The sequence below is a fragment of the Schistocerca gregaria genome, chromosome 2, assembly GCF_023897955.1.
Source record: "Schistocerca gregaria isolate iqSchGreg1 chromosome 2, iqSchGreg1.2, whole genome shotgun sequence".
In the NCBI taxonomy this organism is placed as follows: Eukaryota; Metazoa; Arthropoda; class Insecta; order Orthoptera; family Acrididae; genus Schistocerca; species Schistocerca gregaria.
In genome coordinates, this window is record NC_064921.1 from 61,126,199 (window position 1) to 61,150,515 (window position 24,317).

Genomic DNA, 24,317 nt, shown 5'->3' on the forward strand with positions numbered 1-24,317 from the left:
CCAAGGAAGTTTCCTATCGAGCACAAGCCCAGGAATTTTGTAGTTTCAACGAAGAGAAGAGCAACAGCCCCAAGATGTAAAGATTGTCAAAGAAACCAACTGCACTGCCAGAAATCCATAAAATGGTTTTGTTAGTGGAAAAGCGAAAGTCATTGTCTATGCTCCACGAGTGAAGACAATTGAGATGTCACTGAAGATGCTGCTAAAGGAGACAGGTCCATGGAGAAATGCAATAGATGGCAAAATTGTCAATGCAAAGGGAGCCAGTGACATTCAGCAGGAGACAGGCCATTATAGGGTTAACGGTGATAACAGAGAGGATGACACTCAAGACGGAACCCTGAGGCACTCAATTTTCCTGGATAAATGTGTCCGACAACGCAGAACCCACACGAACCTCGAAAACTCAAGTCTTCAAAATTCCTGAAGGAAATGGGTCATGCTGCCACAGAAGCTGAACATGTAGAGTACCGAGAATACCAGTCCTCCAGCAGGTGTCACTGGCTTTCTCCAAATCAAAAAACAGGGCCCGTGTGGGATTTATGCAGAAAAAACACTCATGACATAGGTGGACAAAGTGATAAGATGGTCAACTGCAGAATGGCGTACTTTAAATCCACACTGTACAGTGGTTAGTAAATTGTGGGACTCGAGCCACCATACCAGCCGGGCATGAATCTTATGTTCCATCACCTTGAAAAAACACCTGGTGAGAGAAATGGGGAAGTAGCTAGAAGGAAGGAGTTTGTCCTTACCAGACTTAGTTACGGGTATGGCAGAGGCTTCACACCAGTCTCTGAGAAACGTGTCCTCTGACCAGATGTGGTTGTAAATATGAAGCAGAAAGTGCTTGCCCACAAGAGAAAGGTGCTACAACATCTGAATGTGAACATCATCTGGCCCTGGGGCAGAGTATTGGGATGAACTGAGAGCATGATCTAGCTCCCTCATAGTAAAGGCGGTATTGTGGCACTTATTATTCTGAAAAGAGAGGGGTGTCGCTCTAGCCTCTGCTGCTCATTTCTGATGGCAGTGGTAGGAGTTCAAAATCTCCGCAAAATGGTGTCCCAAGGTGTGGGAGATTGCAATAGGGCCCACTAAGATATCGTCTGCTACCATCAGGCCAGAAATTGGGGAATGGATCTTGGTTCCAGAGAGCCGTCGCAGGTTGGCCCACATGACTGAAGAGGGAGTGGAGTTGTTAAAAGAACTAGTGAATGAAATTCCAGGTAGCTTTTTAGCTATCCTGAAGAATGCAACGACACTATGCACGCAACTGATTAAAGTGAATGCAGTTTACCATGATAGGATGATGGTTAAAAATGTGGAGAATACATACCTGCAGGTGGATTGCGTCACAGCATGCCTCAGTCCACCAAGGGACTGGAACACAGCGTGGTAAAGAGGAAGTGCAAGAAATGGAACATTGTATAGTGGTAAGGATAACATTTGTAAGATATTCTATCTGGTCAACACAACTGGGGAAATTTTGTTCACTGAAGATCACCACGGAGGAGTAAAGCTTCCTGTCGGCCTTAGTAAGCCATTTGGATGCGCACATATGTTGGGGAGGAGTCAGAAAACTCATAGGACACAGGAAATGGTTGCTCGAGTATGTGTCGGAGAGGACGGATCACTCAAGATGATGGGCAAGCTGAGCCGTGCAGAAGAATAGGTCCAAATGCGAATAGGCGTGTGTGGAGTCTGAAAGGAATGTGGGTGCTCCTAAATTAAGGCAGAGGAGATTAAGTTGATTGAGAAGGTCAGCCAAGAGGGCGCCTCTCTGATAGGTCCTGGGACAACCTCATAGGGGTATGGTGAGCATTAAAGTCATCAAGCAGCAGAAAGGTGTGAAGTAGTTGCCCAATAAGGCAGGAACTTGTAAAGCACTATCCTACTGTAATCAAGGAAACAGTGAGAAGGACCTTCAAATATGATTGAACTTTTTGAATTTTTTCAGTTTTGGCTCTATGGGCAGTTTCCACAGAGACTGGTCCTTTGTTTCATCACCATAACTGTCATGTTACTTCTTAAGTTATTTCTTTTATTGGCAACATCCACGACAGCATACATCATCCTTCTTGTCAAGCAGCCAAATCACAAATTTCATTAGGTACTGAACGCGACTGCAATTTTTTTTCAAGGTTGGTGGACTGAGCAAGAGCGGACCAAACAACATGGTTATCAGTCCCTCGATCCACGAGTGGTGTCTCCGGAGGTAAAGACATCGACCAAGAACATTTTCTTATATAGTTGGGCGAGCCATAAAAGTAAATGTGAGATGGCTAAAAACATAATGGACATCTTTTGTACTGTCTATAATAAATCAAGATGAGAGAGTTAGGGAAGTCAGCAGGTGGATGTCCCCGGAGCTCTGCACGTCACAGGAAATGCCTCACTCACAGCTGTTAAACCCCTGATCCATTACAGTCAGGAGCACCCACTATTCACCAAAGTGCCACATTCACTGATTAGAAAATTTGGTGTGCCAGAAAGGACGGAACCCAAATAGAAAAGCAATAACAACAATTGAGTAGAAGTGGGCTGAAAGAGTAGCCTTGTCAAAGACCCCCAGACCTGGCATACAGTGCAAGATGCACCAAGCCCAACTACCCAGCCCCTGGGCTGGAGATAGATGAAAACCTTATATCTGAGAATAAAAACCAATTTCTCAAAGAAAACTGAGAACCGGTTTAACCACCAGTGAACTGTCTGCCGTTATTAAAGGCAATGAGTCTAAGTCCATACTTAGCACAGAGGGTCAAAAGGAGGGGGCATTCCACAAGCACATGAGCTACTGCTCCACAACCACCAAGTGGGGGGGGGGGGGGGGGGGGGAGACACACTATAAAAAAGGAAACTATGGGTTAGCCTGGTATGACAAATGCAGAGGCAACATAGGAATGTTGATTACTTCTTGGAGAAGCAGAAGGAAGAGCACCACACTGCAGCAATCTCCTTGTGTGTGCAGACTATCAGATGGGGCAGCAGCCCATCAGATGCTGCTCCATTTCTGAGTGAGAAGGGATCTCATGTGCACCTGCAAATATGCACACCATTAGTAAAGTGAACAGGGAGTGTGTAAGTGCTCCTCTAGCCAAACAGTTTGCCAGTTCATGCCTTAAAACACTCATATAACTCAGGACCCAGAAAAAGATAACTGAAAATGTCAACTAACCCACAACAACTTGTCTGATAAAAATTGGCAAATAAAAATTGGTAGGGGCCCCGAAAGCTCCAGTCATGGAGGGTAAGTAAAATGTGATGACACCATGTCTTGTCTTACGCCTTATGAAGGGGGGAAAAAACTGCAATAATGTATAGCCATTTATAAAAAGCCTGTCCCAGTGCTGCTTCTAACCTAAGCAGATGGTTGGTTGTAGGTCATTCCTCTCAGAACCACACTGACAGGGGGGAGGACAAAGGTTCCGTGATTCAAGAACCCAGTGTAATCTAAGGGCAACCACCATTTTAAGCACCTTACAGAGTATGTTTGTCAGGCTAATTGTACAGCAACTGTCTAGACACATTAGGTTCCTGCCTGCCTTGGACTGTAACAACTATGCTATCTCACCATAGTGAGGGAAAGACACTTTTCAGCACTGATCAAGGTCCTGAGGAGATGCCTTTGGGGAACATTCAGGTACTGGATAATCTGACTGAATTAAATCACGGCCTAGGGCTGTGTTGTGGGCCAAGGCAGGAGCCTGAAGTAGCTTCCTGTCAGTGCAGTGTTCATTACAGGATTTAGCTAGGTGGGGAGTGAAACATAAGGGGATGACTACAACTTGTCACTTTTGTAGTAGAAAGGCAGCCAAATAGGAAGGGGATGCCAATGCTGTCACAAAATGGGTCACAAGGTGTTCTGTTCTGCAAGAACCAATGAATCTGTACTAGTGCCAGCCAGTACGACCAGGCGTGGAACAGCTGTTTAAATTTAGCGCCCTGTAAGATCATAGAGCTTTGCCCCCACCTGAGATTACGAGTCGTACATCCCCAGAAAAAGATACATAGCACTCTACATCTACATCCATACTCCGCAAGCCACCTGACAGTGTGTGGCAGAGGGTACTTTGAGTACCTTTACCAGTTCTCCCTTCTATTCCAGTATAGTATTGTTCATGGAAAGAAAGATTGTTGGTATGCCTCTGTGTGGGCTCTAATCTCTCCAATTTTATCCTCATGGTCTCTCTGCAAGATATACGTAGGAAGGAGCAATATACTGCTTGCCTCCTCAGTTCTCGAAACTTCAACAAAAGCCGGTACCGAGCTACTGAGCGTCCCTCTTGCAGAGCCTTCCACAGGAGTTTATACATCATCTACGTAATGCTTTCATGATTACTAAATGGTCCTGTAATGAAGCGTGCTGCTCTCCGTTGGATCTTCTCTATCTCTTCTATCAACCTTATCTGGTACGGATCCCACATTGCTGAGCAATATTCAAGCAACGAACAAGTGTACTGTAACCTACTTCCTTTGTTTTCAGATTGCATTTCCTTACGATTCTTCCAATGAATCTGTCTGGCATTTGCTTTACTGACGATTAATTTTATATGGTCATTCCATTTTAAATCATTCCTAATGCCTACTTCCAGGTAATTTATGGAATTAACTGCTTCCAGTTGCTGACCTCCTATATTGTAGCTAAATGATAAAGGATCTTTCTTTCTATGTATTCACAGCACATTACACTTGTCTACATTGAGATTCAATTGCCATTCCCTGTACCAAGTGTCAAGTTGTTGCGGACCCTCCCTATATTTCAATACAATTTTCCATTGTTACAACCTCGATATACTACAGCATCATCCGCAAAAAGCCTCAGTGAACTTCTGATGTTATCCACAAAGTCATTTATGTATATTATATGACTCGGCACTCCTCCTCATTGTGTTTCATTAAACAGCAAGCCTTAGCTCGAAGTTGCTTAAAAGCGGTAAGGCTGGTCTATAGAGGATGTTGCCCAACTAACTGTAGGCTCCTCTGCAATCCTGAACAGCTATTGGAGTGTCTTTGGTCCATCAAGGCACTGACTGACAGTGGATGGGGAGGGGACTGTAAGAAAGGGAAAAAAAAGCAGTTTCAGCAGCATGGATGATCACCAGAGACACCTTGCCCAACCCTCATCAATACAATCCAACAGACAGGTGGCAAATGTAACAGATGAGGTAAGGTCACTTTGTTCTGTGAAGTGCCCAATGTGGTAGTCTGTCTATCTGGTGCTGGTAAGGAAATGACAGGGGCTGCTAGGAAGTGGTCACTGCCACAAAGGTCACTGTGTAGCTAGCAATATAGTGAAGCTGCACTATTTGGGCGAAGATATCATTAGCATAAAGCAGGTGAGAGAAACATCATTGAGGTAGTACACATAATGGTTTGTCAGAAGTTGGTCAAGTAGAAGGCCTCTACCAAATGAAGTGGTACTCACCCACAGGGGGTGGTGTGCATTGTAGTTCCCAAGCTCCTGGGCAAGTTGTTGGATTAATATGGTGAATTCAATACAAGTAAGTGGCCTGCCTGGAGGTAGGTAGACATTGAAAATGATAATCACTGAAATGATAATGAAATCAAGACCCTAAGATGTCGACAGGCACTGATATACATCAACAGGGTCAGATGAAAATGTGTTCCCCAACCTGGGATCTCCTGCTTACGTGGCAGAAGCTCTACCCATCTGAGACACCGAGGGCACAGAGGATAGTGCGACTGCAGGGATTTACCCCTTGCATGCTCCCCGCGAGACCAACATTCCCAACTTAAAGTCCACACACGACATTCATAGTGCCCCTGCCCATTACACTCATTACTCGTGGCAAACAATCTTACTGAGTCCCGTAAGAGTTTGGGCAATGTATGTGTGTGCATCCAGCACAGAAGAAGAGGGTCACTGGCTGGTTAGCCCTAACTATATGAAGATGGTATCTGTTCTTTCAGACATCTTCTGATAGGTAATCACTTAGGTCGTTTGCACCCACATGACTATTACTTGCAATGGGGTATGAAGGGGAATCCATTCACCAACATCTGTACCAAACAAAGTGAAGATTCCCTCCAGAGGACCTCTCGGGAACAGCGAGGTTCTAACAGAATAAACGACAACCACAGAGCATTGGGAAATGGTCATCCAGTGAAGTGAGTTTCTTGGAAAGCAATGCAAACTGTAGAAGAGGGCGAAAGAAGGGGTTTTAGTTCCAGCAAGTGACAGTAGTACCCATTACAATTCCACTGAATGATCATGCGACTGACGGCCGGGTTAAATGTGAAAGAGTCAGAAGTGCTGGACTGCTGGACCACTACCTGCCACCAGTGTGGATGGAACCACATCCACAAGGACCGGCTCAAAATCCGTCTGTGTGGGAGGACCTGCCACCTTCAGTGGCACTGGAGACTTCTCCTCCTCCTCCTCCTCCTCCTCCTCCTCCATCATCTCTGGTGGGCAAGGTTAATTCAAGGGACTATCCGCACTGAACACTGGGACAGATGCGTAGACAGCCGGGACTCACAGGCAGTGGCTCCTTCAGTCATTCTTTGGCACTGGTCCTCCGGTTCAGGCGTTGCCAAGGAGAAGGATCCTAAGTGGGAGCCCTGTCACTTGAAGATGTTGAAGAAGGAGAGCTCTTCTCTGGTTGGGTACGGGAAGTGGTTCCCAAGGAAAGTACTGTGAAAACCATGGGAGAGGTGAGCAATGGGAGACCTAGTCTGGGAAGGTTTGCGGGAAAGAGGGGAGGGCGCAGTATTATTGATTATCATGTCCTCAGAATGTAGGCATTAATATTTTTTTTTTTGTGCCTCAGTAAATGACAAAGACTGTCAAATTCATATTCCTGGATCTTCTTTTCTTCTTGGAAACTGGGCAAAGGGGCAACTGGGAAGGGTCATTTTCTGTGCAGCTGACACACAAAAGTATATGTTCACAAGAACTACATTAATGGAATGATTATCTGCACCTCTTAGGCAGTGGGACACATGCTTTCCACATCATAACTGTACAGCATGACCTTGACCTTCTCTGGAGGAAAATCCCTGCATAGGCTAAGACAATGGTGCCTGTACCTGTATGTTTATCCTTAGGCCCTTTTTGTACACGTCTGATAAAACATACACATCACTGGTGGAGATTAGCCCCGAGTTCCCCCATCTGTTTGGAATGTAAGATCTCTGTGAAAGATGATTCCTTGGACAATGCTCAAAGTCTAGTTGGGGCAATGATCACAGGTACAACACATGGATGATCACATACCAGAAGAGATGTAGATTAGGCAGCAGACGAAGTTTCAGTTAATAATGAACCATCTTGAATTTTCTCCAGACACTCAACATCTGCAAATTTGCCTTCAATGTTTTCAATGAAAAATAAAACAGTAATCCCCATCAGTAAAAGCACAACAAAGTACTGGGTGAAGTATTTTACTCCCAGACATCCAGCTTGTCATCCTTCCCACACTGTAGTGAGCGAAGGAAACATTTGTGGTCATATCTAGCTGTGTTATAATAATCTTTCCCATCTTAAGAGACTGCTGGCTGTCATGCATCTGCCAGCAGACCAAAGTTTCATTTGCTTAATGTGTGAATCTTCTGCCATGGTACCACCCACCCCTACGGGTGGTTCTTCCCACGGGTGCCAGCCCGCCACAACAATAGTTTACCTGCCCAGTGAAATGTTGTCCACCATCTGCGTGCCCCAGCACATGCTCCTTGGCTTGTGGGAAGGATTCTAGCTCAGGCACCAACAGTGCGATCTCTGCATGGTCAGGGGGTTACCACTTGACACACACCCTCCACCTGAAAATCGACAGCACTTTTGCTGCTTACTACCAGATTTTAACTGAGGACAGCAGGAAGGAGGTGCAGGTTGGGGTGAGAGAATCTAAGTTTTTTTTAGTGCTTTTGTAATCATTTCTCCATCAAATAGTTTTCTGCCTCTAAGCTGATTTATCATTGGTAAACATGTACTCCATGAAAAATACCCATTTTTCAAAGCATCACTGTTAGTAAAACTCACTTTTAGTTCATTTTTTAAGCCACACTGAATTTTACTATGAACTGTCTGCAACAATTATTGTAAGTAATAGTTTCGAATCCAAACAGTATCCATTTAGTGTATAAAACTGCTTGTGAAATACAATAAAGAAGCAAGCAAGTTGGTTGGCTGGCTGACAGGGATATGGGGTGGGGTTAATGATCAAACAAGGTCAATTGCACAATTCAAGAGTGGTGTATCTGGAAGTAGAGATGTTCACTGAGAACATTTCCTGATCTAGTAAGGAGATTTGTAACGGTAAATGTGAAAAGGCTAAAACATATTGGGCATATTTTGTACTGTTAATAATAAAAGCAAGATGAAGGAGATAGGGAGGTCAGTAGGTGAGCATCCCAGAACTGTGCACAGAACTGTCTGGTTCAATGTCGCACAATCTAAGCTGAATGCATTCACTCCATATCCTGTTCTTCAACTTGGGCTGTGAGTACAAAACCAATGGGTATCTGTTGCGAGTCAACAAGATATTGACTTCAGGTAGAGCATTCATATTGCAGGTTTCATACCATTTACTGTATGTTGAAGTTGCTATCAGAAGCCTGTAGGGATAATCGCAAGGGTGGATTTCTGGAACAAAATTTGTTTTCTGTCGAACCTGGAATACCTTCATGGATGTGAAGTGCAATATACCTCATTTTTTCAGAAATATTCATTTAATATAACTTCTTGCTTTCTTAACAGAGGATGGCTAAGTGGCAGAGTGTTAGTCAGTACAGTGGAATACTTCTTATGCACCCAGAAATGATTCTCTTGGTTGCACTAAGCCGAAAATTATTTAATTGAAGGGTGTTGAACTATAGGCTTCTAGTATACTGCAACAGCTTTGCAGGTCTGAGTTTGCAATTTTACCTGTACTTCTTCACTAAGCATCTCTCTGGTGTACAGCTGTGCAAGCTCACTTTGTCTGTGATTCATGAACTAGAACAATGTTGGTATAGTTTGCTTCACATGTTAACAGAACCACGAAACAAATTTCAGTGATAAGGTTGTGTGAAAGGAAATCATCATCTCCTAAAGTACCACATCCAGAAAACTTTCTATCTTTAGACAAGTGTCATATTTTGAAGAACTTGAGATCTCTCTTTCTCAGAAGAACAGGGTTTGATGGTTAGTAAACGATTTCTGCAATATGTAAAATGTCTGTATGGACTGCAACCTTCAGAATTATAAAAACCCATCTTTTTCTAGGAAGCACAGTGATCCCAACTAACTATGAGAAAACGAATGTTGAACATGCTAAGCAGGTAGTTTTGCAAGTAGTAGTTTTGACGTGAATGGTTCTAAAAGACAATGGTAACAGTAAGGTACTAGCAGAATTAAAGCTGTGAGGACAGGTCATGAGTCATGCTTAGATATCTCTGACAGTCGAGCACATGCCCACAAAAGGTAAAGGTCCTGAGTTTGAGTCTTGACCCAGCACAGTTTTAATCTGTAAGGAAATTTCAAATCAGCAACACTCCACTGCAGAGGGAAAATTTCATTCTGGAGTGGTGCCATTCACAAGAAAGCTTTGTATTTTATTTCTTCAGGATGTACAAAAAATACATGGAGCATGTGTTCAAATGGCACACACTTCATGATGTCAGCAACGCATGACATGAACCAAGCAGTCACAATGGTGCCAGGGTACATTACCTTTAACATGACAACACAGAATTGGAATCTCTAAAGAATCAATTTCTGCCATACCTAAGACTCCATTACATCAGCGTCTGAAAAGCAATTCCTCAGTAATGAAACATATGAAGCCTGAAGACTGACTTCCAGCTTTACAGTGAATGCACAAAATATTTGCTAAATATTAGATTTCACTTTGTCGTAAGTTGCAATTTGAACAGCAATTGTATACAAATGTCTTAATGCACTGTGATTAACAGCTGGTGGTGACATGCTAAGTTACAGGGCAATGACCTTCAGTATGAACAGAATATTAAAAACTGGTTTATCATCAGTACCTTCATGTACCAACAAAGACAAAACAGCAAATTCAGTATTAAAAAATTCACATAAAAAAACCACCACCACCACTTCACAATGAAGAGGTAAACAAAAAGAAAGTACAGTTGCCTGTTCACTTTGTCAACATACTAGCTGCTACATGCTAAATGCAATTTAAGTCTGTGTATATAATAGTTATTGTCTTATGCTCCTATAATTGAATATAATATTCTTTAAAAAATTTAAATTTTCCATCACTTTTTAATAATAATTAAAAACCAATAAATTCTATATTTGAAAATTTTAAACTAAGCACACTAATAAAGTGTCTTATTTATTTCCAGATACACACATATATCAAAACGAAGTTTTCCTTTGATCATGTTGCAGCCGTGGCTACTTGTACGAGCTAACTTTTGCTTGTTGACAGAACTCTGAAGACCAGTTATTGTTGTGGAGTGAGTGAGTTGCAGTTTGGCTCTTGGCCAACACCGAGTGACCCGAGCTTAGGTAGGGCACTCATCGGCACTACTCAGTTGCCCTATTAATGCTTTTACAGCATGTTCATGGTGCGATTGGTTGTTGCTTACATTTCATTTCAATGTGGAAGCGATCATTAGCAAATTGTGTCACAGACTGAAATGCTGAATGTTATCAAAAGTATTAAAGTTTACCGAGTGACCGAGAGGTTGCCCTAAAATTCCAGGCGAAATTAAATTTTGAGATCTGGGGATATTCCTCATAAGGCGCAAGGCGCAGAGAGAGAGAGAGAGAGAGAGAGAGAGGTTGTGTGTGTGTGTGTGTTTTTTTTCTTTTTTTTTTTTAATCTTTGCTTGTTGACAAAACGCTGGAGACCAGTTATTGTCATGGCGCAAGGTAGTTGCAGTTGGGCTCTCAGCCACAATGGAGTGCACCGAGTTGGGCTAGTGTGTCAGCACTGCTTGATAGCAGTCTTAATGCTTTTACAGCAAGTCCATGCCACAACTGGTCACTGCTTAAGTTTCAATGTGCAAGTGACGAGTAGCAAGTTGTGTCATGTAGATTGAAATGTTGAATGTTATCGAAAGAGTTACTGCTTACTGAGTGTCTGAATAAATTATAGTTTGTGACCATTTAACAATCTATGTTCTCACTTATAACAGTGATTATAGTATCCCTGGAGGAACTATTTAATAAGATTAGCTGTATGGAAAGTTTGTTGGGAAAGTAAGAAGAGACTTTAACCTAATATAGCAGACCTGGAGGAAGACCAACAGGACAGTTAAAATGTCAAATTGAAATGAAATATTAGTAAAGCAGGGAGAAACATTATTGGGATGGAGGGGGGGGGAGGGAGGGGGGGGGAAGGAGTTGGTTTAACAAAAATTGTTCCACTAGATGGGGCTGGAAGTATCATAACACAAGTGGGTTCAGCTACAAATGACAAATGCATCGCAATATGACAGCTGTGATGTGTGTTGCGTATTACATCAACCGTACTATGCAAAGTAAATGACCATGCAAAGTCTGGCACAGTTGTAGCACAGTTAGGTAAGCCCATGCACCATAGCAAGGTTGTACATCACACAGGAAAAAAAATCTGCTTCTATTTGCCCTCAGGCAGAAAGCCGCATAAAAGGGAATAATTAAATCCCTTTTAATTGTCGTGAGACTTTTACACAATATGTTCAACATGCTGTTCACTGTTTTTAGTCACAAGCTGAACTTACGAAACAGCATGTTTCGCAACAGATCAGAGTCTCATGGGTAACATTCAGTATGCACACTGCAATGTGAAATTTCAATTCAGTTATATTTGTAATCAGAGCATTGAACATAGCATCTTTCAGGTAACCCCCAGTCAGAAGTATCACAGATTAAGATCAGGTGATATTGACAACCAGGATCTCCAAAATGTGTCTGTAGCAATGGCTTTACTGGCTAACGCAATGTGTTTGGAGGGGGGGGGGGGGGGGGGAAGTGTGTGAAGAGTTGGAATGACATTTGTGCACAAAAAAAGGCCCAATGATGCTATCAACTCCCATCACACAAATTACCTTTAAACAATGATGCAGTACCAGCTGATGTGCGACTGGACCTTCATTTTCCCATATTCTGCAATTCTGTATACTGACCTGTCCTCAGAGATGAAAATGGGCTTCATATGTCCACAGAATGTTCCATGGCCAGTCAATGCCCACTTCCATGCAAACAAGAAATTATGGAGCAAACTTTTGTCTAACTGGAACTCTTGAATATGGATAATTGTGTATGGGCAGCAATGCAGGATGTTTCACAAAATTTTATGCACAGTGCTTAAAGGCATATCCAATGTTCATGCAATTCACCGTGCATTGCATGTATGCCCATCACCCCCTGATCCTTCACCACTATCTACAGATGTCTGGACTACTTTCCAGACTGCTTTCAAAGCCTGCCTGACAGCATGCTACGCGATTTGACAGGGCACGATTCTGGTCAACTTACATAAGAACCCTTCTTTCCACACTATCAGAAATGGTCATCCAGGAGACGATGGCTACAGAAGTCTTTGGTTTTCTTTTCCCAGAAACGCAGCTGTGATGTATGCAGTCAGGCTTAGAACCTAGCCTGTGTAGCTCCTGTTTGGTCTGGAACATACTTATTCTACAGGGATTATTTTTTCCAGGAGTCTTTCACCTATCCTATTTAACAAAAGACTCAAAAAGCTCCTAAAGTTTAATACCACCCAAGAAGTGCTATTTGATTGTAACTTTATATTTTATCAGAAGGTCTGTTCAGTTTCAAGAAAGCAACAGCTTAGTAATTTTGAAAGTGTTTGGTAGACGTCCTGATTTTAGGACACATCTATAAAGTTTGATAAGCCATATTTTAGTGCTCTTCCCTAAAAAAAAAAAAAAATCTGAAACTGAGTGTTATCTCATTAAAACCAGGTGACAGGCCTGTCTTTACATTACATTGGGAGGGGGGGGGGGGGGGGGGGAAATCAACCAAAACTGCAGGAATAAGGTTTTATCATGTACAAGACAACACTTGGCCTATTCTCTCAACCAACATATAAGAACTCAACAATTAAACAATGAAAAATATAACTTTACAGTACACATCTAAATATAAAACAAAGCTAATCTGAAACTAGTTTCAGAGTTAACAAGTTGATAAAAAATATTAAATCCTAAAAAACGTAGCATTACTTACTTAGGTTCCACTTCAGTCCCGTAGTAGTGACTGAATTGGCCTTTCCACCAATAGGGATTAAGCCACACCACACTTTTTCTGCAACGAGATCAGGCGGGAGAGCAATTTCATGGGAACCTGGCCTCAGCAACCATGTCAGGGAGTCTGACGACAGAAGGTAGACAGGCATAGCACCTTCCACATGTGTCATCTTGAAGAGAGTATTTATGTTGGCAAATATATGGTCCATTCTTCCTGCAGATTGAACCACAGCTACAAGGGCATCCACCTATCACAATAACTGAATGACATATCTCAACAAAGGAGTCATGAATTAGAGGTTAAATTTAGAGACTAATTATTGCAGATCAAGAGTTAAATGTTGATACGTAGTAAAAACTTCAAGAAATATAATGTTAGTAACATTAGCACTTGTCCACAATGTACACATGCATGTGCAAATGCATTCATATGAAAGTCGAAATCTTTAAGCAACATCTCTGATAGACAAAGTAATAGTCTCAGTCTGAAAAATCTCTTTTTTATTTTAAGTCCAACACTTATAAGTCTCATTTGCTATCCTTTCAAAATACAGAATACCAGACTTTTAGTGTCTCACCAATTACAATGTTGGGTTAGTCTTTTTTGATGTACTAATGGATCTTCGGGTCGTTGTGTTTGCCCTTTAAGCTCATGCACAGAGAAGTGCACGTTATGGCAGTAAAATGTCATTGACCATGCTATATCGCCCACAGACAGGTGCTTGATAAGCAATCAGACACATGTACACAAGAACAAAGGTTTATTATAACCCCAGTAGATAAATTTAACAACAAAGGAAAAACTCTTCTGAATAAGAAATAATACAACTTCCCACACACATGCCTGGAACACACAGTGAGACATGAAGACTATGCCACCAACAATCCCTAACGACAAAGGTTGAGTATTCGGCATAGTTGACTAACAGGTACGTCTCTGGATAGTCATAGGTTCCACTGGGCCTCTCACTAATTGGCTACTAAGTGCCAGCACGTGGATTGGCCCAGAGCTTCGCTGAAGAGAACTGCCAACATGTTGGCTTGCACCGTACTATGTAGCTGGAGCACAGTGGAATTTGTGCTGACCCATTTGCGCACCCATGACATGGCAAAGGAAATCGGTAGGTCCCTGGCACAGAGGACCTCTGGTGGTACTTGTCCTGCCATCTGGCGTCGTCACTGCGATCAACGCAGTCTTGAGTGGCAATGCCTTGTATGTACGCAACTCCACGATGCTTCAGTGTGAGGGGTTGCCGATCCCTTTAGGCGAACATGAGGTACATCACAGACTATTTCATGGCAGCAGAGCACTAAGGATAATTGTACACAAGGTTTGAGTAATTTTGGAACTGGGAAATTTCCTATGGGTCTTTATAGAGAGCTTTTCGCCAGAATGGCACCTCCATCAGGTTTGGCATACCTTTAGATCTGCACAAAGAAAGAAGTGGATCAGAAGTCTGGTTGTCTTACATGATAGGTGTACAGCAGACTACTATTTGACTCGTGAATGCCTGGATGACTTAATATCATAACATTTCTCTCTGACAAAATGATGATTAAATTATTGTACAGAGTCACAATTATAAACTACATATTGTATTGTTAATATTGAATAAATAACCAGAATCACTCAACAAATGAGGCTTTGGAAACCCCCCCCCCCCCCCCCCCCGTCAAACACTCGTAAACAACAATGAACAAATGGCTGCTTGCTCTGTTGACATCCTTTGTTCTTTGTTTCTTTGGTTGTGTATCAGATGTTCAAGGTGTGTGCACTCTTCAATTATTGTTTTGTATGGTTCTTTACACTTTAATTAAAGAGACCAAAATGGGTGATAAATGAAAAAAAAACTTGTAGTGCCTATGATAAGAAACTATGTGCTGTAATGAGACTGGATTCTAGGGTAGCTTTGGAGATAGGGGTAGGAAAAGTACTGTTGTAGACTGGAAGATAAAACAAGGAGATATCAAAACGTCGTGGGCTTCCCAAGCTAATGGAAGTGGAATAAAACAAAGAAAGACAATGTTGAAAGAGCAGCATGGAGATGCTGAAGAAGCTTCATGTTTGTGGCATGAACATTTAAGAGGAAATGGTTTGGCCATTACCAGGCCGTATTGCAGGAAAAAGCATTGCAATTTCAGTGGCTGGCAAATAGATGGAAAACATTCAGAAATTGAAAGAGACAGATGGTTTGATTGGTGGAAGAAACTATTTTGGACTCATCAGATTACCATTAGTTGAGAGGCTTTATCTGGCGACAAAGAGGCTGTGTCACTGTTTAAAGACTATACTTAGAAGTTAATTGACGAGCAGGAAATTTCTGGTGAACAGTTGTACAATTGTGACCATGGAGGTTTAAATTACAAGATTATCCCTATGAAAACATTTGAAAGAAGTTGCAGCACCTGGATACAAGAAAAGTGAGGAATGAGTTACAATATTGGCTTGCAGTAATGAAACTGGCAACCACATATTTAAGCCTACATCAATAGGGAAATCATGAAACCTATGCTTTAAAGAACCTGCAAAAATCAGGATCACTGCCTCTACATTATACTCTTCAACAGAGAGCATTCATGAATTCAGAAATATTTAAAACCTTGTTCCAAAATTTATTTATACCAGCTGTATAGAAATATTTGACAGATGACCATTTACTGAGGAATGATCTGCCGCTTCTCAATAATGAGGCTTTATATCCTGTCAGTGATGAACTCACAGCTGAAGACATCAAGGCATTATTTTTAACATGTAATGTGATGACTTTTTGTCAGCTGATAGACCAGGGCAGCCTTGAAATGCCAAAGAAGTAGTATCATCACTGCCTTCCGAGTCCATTGATATCAGTGACTGATGATAAGATTGCAACCATTCTGAAGAGGGCTGACTTCCTAGTTGTTATAATATAGTAGGCCAAAGCACGGAAGAGAAGCTGAACACTTGTAAGATGTTGGAAAATTCTTTTAGACCAAGAAGCAGGACATTTTAACTTTGAATCCATGTGTGAAACTGAAGTTAACGATGAAAATGATACTGTTTCATTGCTCAAAAATTTATCGGGCTGTGAGGGTGTCGAAGCAGAGGACATCGCAGACTGGATGACAATGAAGTTGATGAACTTTGAATGATTTTGTGGAATGGTGATGCAGGGGGAAGTAACACAAAGGAGGAGGCCAACTTAAATGATAGGAAAAATCTCGCCCCACACTCAGAAGGGTTCAAGATGGTTCAGGTTATAGCTTGAGGAACCAACACTAGATGAAAACCATAAGAGGCAGGCTGACAGATAAAATGATTGATGAACTACAGCAATATTATGTGATGGTCATTATAAATAATACTGAGGATCTGTTGAAAATGAAGTGGGCAGCATGGGCTACCATCTTTCACAGACTGTCAACTGATGAAATACCAGTACACCACCATTGCCCTCCTGGACATGATTCATGGCAATGTTTATGGCTGTATGAACTGTTCGAATACTGGGCATTTCAACATTCCATCCCAGCAGCAGTCAGTCACAGATACCATAAAACCTATTTACAGAGACCTGGCAAATCCTCCAATTACTTCATAATCTTATACAGACTCGCTTACCAAAAAACGTTTTGTTGGAATGAAGACACTAATGTGGGAAGGGGGGCAGTGAGTGATGCTGTTATTGCTTTTAATGATGGCAACTTCGGTAGGGTGAAAGTGCTACCGCATATGAGAATTAATCCTTGAGCAAACTGCATCAGAAAACTTTAACGAATGTACAAGATTCACGTTGATAAAGCAGAGTGCACAGCACTGTTGGCCACTGAAGAGTCCAGAAAGAAGGAAAAACCTTACAAAAATCAAAATAATGATATACAGTATAGTACAGGGTGCTTCTGAGAGACTAAAAATAGAAAAAAAAAGCATATATAAGTGAGTTACATTCTTTTGAAACTTTAGAAGCCGTTTCTGAACATTTACATTTTCTGTTGCATTTTTCCTAAATCTCGGAAACCATTTCGAGTAGAGTATTCAAATCTTCAGGGAGTAATAACATACATATCCAGATCTACTGAACTAAAAGAAGAACACAATGTTATCTGTAATTACCATTATTTACAGTAACATACAAAAGTAAACAAAATTTTAACCATGTAATTAAAATTTATTTCCGAAAGCAGTGGCTGAAATGCAGTTATTGTAGCTCCGTAGACTCGGAACATACAGTTTAGTGTCCTGTAGAAGTTTCATGTCAATGGCTACAGTGGTTCGTGAAATACATGGAAGCCAAGTCACTAAATTTAACATTGGCGGGATAGGGCATTCCAACTTCCCTTGAAGGACAGAAACAGTCATCTATCAAAGTTGTTGGTTTTTTTAAAAAACCGCAAACCTTTAAATTTCAACTTGTGTGCTAAGCCTCGCTTTTAATGTGTGTAACTGTACATTCATACTTTACAATGGAGACAGAACTATGTTTCCCAGATTAATTTTTGAAGAGTACAGTATGTACAGAAACACTTAACTAGTATGTATTATTTGGAAAGTCAAAAAATGTTAATAAAGTAAGGGTTTTGTTTAAAAGAATGGCAGTTTTTAATGGTACAGCTGGGGTCAAAAGAGAGACTATCTGAATTTTTTTGTTATCTGGCTTGACCTGCCACATCAGGATGGATAGTCTAGAATCTACTGTATATAATCAAAGTTTGTACAAGAAGATACTTTGCTTTTCTCTCATTCACTAGTGGACACTCCCTTTTCATTAAGAACAACGTTGATCTTAGGCAATAAAGCATTTATGAAAGGCTGCACCATTGTGGGAAATTTTTTGTTGATGAAGCCTGACAAACATATGATGGATGGAAGTGGAGAAACATCAGTAGCAAAGTACAATATGAATACAGACTCCAAAACCATCGTTGTCATAATTATTTCCACCTCTTTCTGAAATAGTACCATGCATTAATATGTCCACAGACACACAAGATATAACCTCTATAAAGGTTAGGCTCTTGCTCTGCTCAGATCACACAGAACACAAAAAAATGACTTCTTACAACTCTACAACCTTAAAAGGGTACGCCACAATGTTAGGATTTACTTCAAACCTTTTACATATTTAGTAGGCCATTAAAACCACATAATATGAAAGTAGTAAGGTGCACTTATATGGCAATTGCGAGAAAATCGCAGGCGTAGTTTTTCGCATCTATCGTGTAACTGATTTATCTGTGCATAGGTGCTGGATGTTAGCGTTTGTGGTGGTCAAGTGGTTAGTATTTGAGCTTTACCAGATGAACGTGGATGAGGTGATGGTTTGACTCCCACTCAAACATTCATTTTTGTAGAACAAGTGTAACTTCTATGGTATAAAAAAAATGTGCACCTACACTATTCATTCTTGCATTAGCAATGTGCTACTGCTAGGCAGATTAACTGCCAAATGGGGCCTGCCTCTGTGTCTGCAGCTCAAAGTGTTGAGGTGCGGAGTAGTTCTGGGTACCTTACAAGATTGCATGTATAAGGGATTTTGCAAAGCATGACAGGCATACATTTTCAGGAAAACTGTGCTTCTTCATTTACTTGTCAATAGTTATAAATGTTTGTTCTAATAATTAAATTTAATTAAAACAATAGGTAGTCAAATAACATGAAATTCACTAAAACTTCATGCAAACACACATTTGTTTTATTATATTACCTTGCAAAAATAAATTCAACAAAATGGCCAGTGTTGAAAAAATTATGTTTGAGTTAGAGTCAAATCATTGCCTCATATACATTTGTCTTCCAAAGCTCCAACACTATCCACCTGACTGCAGCAAATGCTAACGTCCAGCACGTACACACACATAAATCAGTTACATAATAGACGTAAACCTTCTCTTAAATGTGTACAAAGTTCGAAGAAAATCTGTGATCCCAACATTGTGGCCTCCCATTAGATGTAGCTGTCCAACCAAAAATGATTTCACAAGCTTTTAGCATAATATACTCAAATACATATCAGCACTACTGTCGTCAGTGTAAGAATATCCCTGACAACTGGCCGTGCATTTGCCAGCTTTCACTGTGAAGCTGAAACGGTTGCAGGTGAAAATAACAGCAGTCTATAGAGCTGTGACAATGTACGTATGTTACCATAGAGACCTTTACAAATTACATGATGGTTGCGGTAGGTGCACAAAGCTGTTGTGCTCAACTTACAGGATCTGTCAGATCAGCTTATATTGCCTCGAAAACAGCCACAATCTGTTAGCATACTACACTGAAGTACTGTAGCCTGCCATGTCTGCTGATGTATAACTACACATTCTTCATGCCTACAGCAATTTTTGGTACACTACTTGTGAATGAATGAGTAAGTGGGCCACTTACATCAATCTTATTAGCTATAGTAACAAAACCAAGATTCCTTCACTTCCTAAATTTGGCAGACAAACTATAATTCAGCTCATCTAGCAAACCTTAGGATTCCTGTTGCTACAGCATTGCCAAGGGTTACTAGTGAACAACTAGGCCTAATATGTGTTGTGCATTCACTAGGTGCCCTACACTACCAAAAATAAGTAAGACAGTTCATTTAAGGACCAGAAATTAAATTAATATAAATTAAGAATGCACAGTTTCACAGTGATAAGTACTGATAAAATTCTCTTGAGCTTCCAGTTGTGTCAAGGGTTTAAAATCCATGAGCTTTCAGCTGAGCATTCCTCAGCCATTGTCAAGTGGTGACTGTCTTTTGTGTGCCGCCACCACACTTACATAGCTGTCTGCCTTCTCTGACACCACTGGTGCTCATTCTGCCACCATATAAGGTAATGTTTTCACTGCACACCAGCTTCAACCTTCCCATGGCTGAATCCCAAGCTGTACTTAGCTGCAAACAGTCTTCTTTATTTAGCTCAATGTTACAAATTTTTGTCTATCGCTTCTTCAGTTCCTCTATCTCAAACTATTAGTCCATATAATAACAGATGTCTCTTCAAATGCAATATAATGTCTATTTTCTAGAGTATGCTCTGCTACCACTGTTTTCTAAGTCCCAAAGGTGAAAGCATCTCATGTTCCACACAGTGCCATTCAATGGTACGCACAGTTGGTCCTACATAAAACTGTCTACATCCAAATGGTATTTTATATACTCCTGGCGTTCATGGATGTGACTGAGTGCACAAGAGAATTTTGTCAATATAAATTAGTATAAGAAGTGAAGCATGTAGTCAAATATCTAAAATATAATACCTGCAATGGCCTGACAGTTTCAATTAGTGCAAGTGCAAAACTTTAAAAAACAGATTCATCCCAAATAATTTTTCACACACCTATTACATGCCTTCATTAATTACGATAGAAAAAGTTGCAACAAAAACTGAACAACACATTTACCTTAATTTTCAACTTGCCAAGATGCTCAACAGCAAACAAAGCAGCTTTTGTAAAATCAGTTTTATTCTGATCCGGAGTGACAACAACAGGAACCCCTCTCTTCTTGTAATAGTCAAGAACACATTCCTCCACAGAATCTAAATCTCCTGTTATGAAATCAGGCAATGAACAGCTTTCTTCTTCACTGAACTTAAACCAACGGTTGGTTCCTCCATCAACTGTAATCCTCAAAGATGCTGAGGTAATGTGAAAATCAAAAGTTTAGAAACATGCATCTTGAAAAGAAATCCATTTATCTTATGTACTAAGCATGTTTTGAGAAAATTTACAGTAGTAACAAATATCCTACTAGAAGAGTGAGTGGACTCTTTTACCCTGTTGAATCAAAGATAATAAAAAAATGTTTTATTTTTCAACATTATACTTACTAACTTACAGTTTTTCACGTGATAAAGACAGCGATTTCATCACAGAAATAGCATTAAGCCATATGTACCATACAATTAAGGTACTGCACATCTCTGCAGTCCTCTTTTTCATAAGCACTAAAATTATTAAGGTAGCCTAATTAGTGATTGTTATTAGTTTCCATTACAGACAAACAGTAAAAGTGAGGGCTAAGTGGTGATATTACAACCTTCCCTGCCCCTTACTTCGCCCTGAAATATTGGTTGTTTCGAATATGCATGTAGACTGAGGTCTATGTAGTGTAGTAGTGTAATAATCTAGTTGTAACTGCATAAACTAGAACAATGTACCACTTCTCAAAAGTAAATGCAATAAGCCGTGTGTTAGCAAATACAACCTTACAGAAAATATTATCACTTTCAGTATTATAAGGAAATTTGAAGAAAGTAACAGTGCAGAAACTAAGAATAGCAGTGTGTATAAGAAAGCTATAAGATGTTTACATAAAAGTTTGGATCCACATTCCTGGGAGAAAAAAAAAGTGAACAACACTACATACGGTTATATAAACAGTGGAGGGGCTACAATGAAGGGCCAGTTGGAGGAAACTGAAAAGCTGCTGCTTTACTTTCAACCTTATCTCAGAATTACAGCACTTCGTTGTCTTATCAATAAATGAAAGAGTATGACCTGCTACCATAACTAACTTTTTTGTACGATACATGTCCCCTTTTCTATGCCTTCAAAGATGTAAAATTATTTTGTCTTAACTAGAAACATTTTACGGTGCTTCACATTATTTCCCGTGCGATCCAGATTTGTGGCCTTGAAATATCATACTGTAATAATTTGTTTAAATAAAATAGTATGACCTAAACTGATATGTCAACCTTCTCTAAATATCATTTAAAATATTTTTGCTTACCGTTCTGCCACAGAGAGAGCATAGCTGCACGACTGTGTCTTATAGGCTGATTTAAAATCATAACAACATAGCTAAATTTACTTCCGTCTGGTGTCAATATTTTCAATGTATCCCATCGATGCACACTGTGTTCCAAGTCAGTCACATTCATGTTACACTGTTGTTTGAGCTGCTACTTGATTCACACATTGTATATTTTATGATCAAATCAAAAAAGAAAAACTTGGGTTTTCTGGGTCATCTGGTATCTCAGAATAATTTCTTTACAGCAGTTGCGTTTTGTTGTCATGAAACACTGATGCACCATATGACACGAATACTCATCATAGCTTCAGATTAAGTTGACAACAAGAAAAACACTTTTTCAGAACTAAACGCTACAAACCACACGCCGGCTACGCAAGTCACATTAAGCTATCATGCTCTTGAAAGACCGCATTTATGATCAATGGTTTGTGTACGCAGGGCTGCCAATGGAGCGCCGATGAAAATCCTTACTGCTCTCCAGGCAGATACAAATTTCTTTCAGAAATAGTCTTCGTAACCATCTCTCTGTATGTCCAATGAATGGAACTTTTATAATGTCTCTTGCAATTTGCATTTGGGTGGCTATTCTACAGCAAGGCTGAGGAAGACATTAACACAGTCAAAAATTTTGGACTGTGCAGGTCTGTACAATCTCCGGTTAGCAACCGCTTAAGCGCTATTCTCGGAATAGTGCGGGGAACGCATTGGACGAACAAGGATAAACTCCTGACCAGAGAATAAAATCTGGATAAAGACCAGTTCACACTAGCCGTCACGTCACATCATGTCCCGTTCCGTCAAACTATTCCGCAATGCATTTCAAATGGCGGCATCCACATTGGTCGTCTCGTCACGTCACGGCATCGTGTGGTTTTCTCTGGAGGAAAGTTCTTACGGTTGACAATGTCGATCCGTTGCTGATTATGTGACCCACGAGCTCATTTCCTCCCAATACGCGGCCATGGACAGTTCTCCACATTTCGTTTCTTCGTGGCTTTTCTGGTTGATATCAGTTGTTTGTTGTTTGTTAGCTGCTATCAGTTGTTTCGTTTTGTAATGTATTTTGTTAAAATTTGTTATACATGACGACGGATTAACTGAAGCAGTGAGACAGCAGTCTGAATGGTACGACATGAGTGTACTGAATTACTTGCCCTCTTCTAGATTTATAAAGTTGATTTTTATAGATAACGGTTTCATATTTAATATTTTACAATGAAATGGATTGCAACATTGCTGCAACGTGACGTGAAAAAAGTACTGTTGATAGAATCAGATTGATTAGTAGGTGGAATTTGTCACATTGTCAAACATTTATAGTGTTAGATAAAGAAACAGAAGAATGCTGAAGATTAGATGGGCAGACCACAACTAATGAGGAAGTATTGAATAGAAGTGGGAAGAAGAGAAATTTGTGGCACAACTTGACTGGAAGAAGGAATCGGTTGGGAGGACATGTTCTAAGACATCAAGGGATCACCAGTTTAGTATTGGAGGGCAGCATGGAGGATAAACATCATAAGGAGATCAAGAGATGAATACACTAAGCAGATTCAGAGGGATACAGGTTGCTATAGGTACTGGAAGATGAAGAAGCTTGCACAGGATAGAGTAGCATGGAGAACTGCATCAAACCAGTCTCTGGACTGAAGACCACAACAACAACAGATAAAGAAATGCAATGAAACTTCAGACAGTGCAAGTAGTTTAATTTTTAAAAAAATGTTAAAATGTGTGTGAAATCTTATGGGACTTAACTGCTAAGGTCATCAGTCCCTAAGCTTACACACTACTTAACCTAAATTATCCTAAGGACATACGCACACACACACACACACACACACACACCCATGCCCGAGCGAGGACTCGAACCTCCGCCAGTACCAGCCGCACTGTCCATGACTACAACGCCTCAGACCACTCGCCTAATCCCACACGGGTCGTTTATTTCAAAATGTATATGTGGTAGACCTATTTATTATTAAGTAGCTCTCTGAATTGTGTGTGAAACAATTTTGCAAGCATCTGTGGTTAAAATTTATGTGGTTTCACTAGGTAACCCCAGTACAAATAACACACATGAACTATCAAAAGCCAAATGCAAGATGTAAAGAAAATCTATAAGTCTTGAAGGGAAAAATTTTGAAGCAGGTATGACTCTTGGACAAACATTTGCACTGGATTATAGAGGCTAGCTTATTCATGAAATGAGATAAACATTCGTTTTATAGATTTGAGCTGCAGTTTCTCAAAGAGAATTTGAGTTTTAACATTAATGTAACTTTGCTTGACTTTTATGGTGACTTTCTTTTTAGTGATTTTTGTAAAGCCTCAAAGGAATAATGGCTCTTGTAATTAAAATAGTCAAAACGTTATTTTGTAACTGGTGGTCGCCAGACAAGGAACCATCAGTCT

At 40.5% G+C, this 24,317-nt stretch overlaps 1 protein-coding gene across 1 annotated transcript in view; it reads right to left on the reverse strand.

Moving 5' to 3' along the window:
- The window catches only part of LOC126336316 (thiamin pyrophosphokinase 1-like), a 48,531-nt gene extending 25,574 nt beyond the window's left edge, over window positions 1-22,957 (reverse strand). The window contains exons 1-3 of the mRNA XM_049999877.1: window positions 21,876-22,957; window positions 20,543-20,778; window positions 13,154-13,421 (exon numbers count right to left, since the gene is read on the reverse strand). Of these exons, the coding sequence (XP_049855834.1) occupies window positions 13,154-13,421; window positions 20,543-20,778; window positions 21,876-22,026 (655 nt within the window). The 5' untranslated portion in view covers window positions 22,027-22,957. The remainder of the gene's footprint in view (window positions 1-13,153; window positions 13,422-20,542; window positions 20,779-21,875) is intronic.
- Window positions 22,958-24,317: the final 1,360 nt, after the last annotated feature.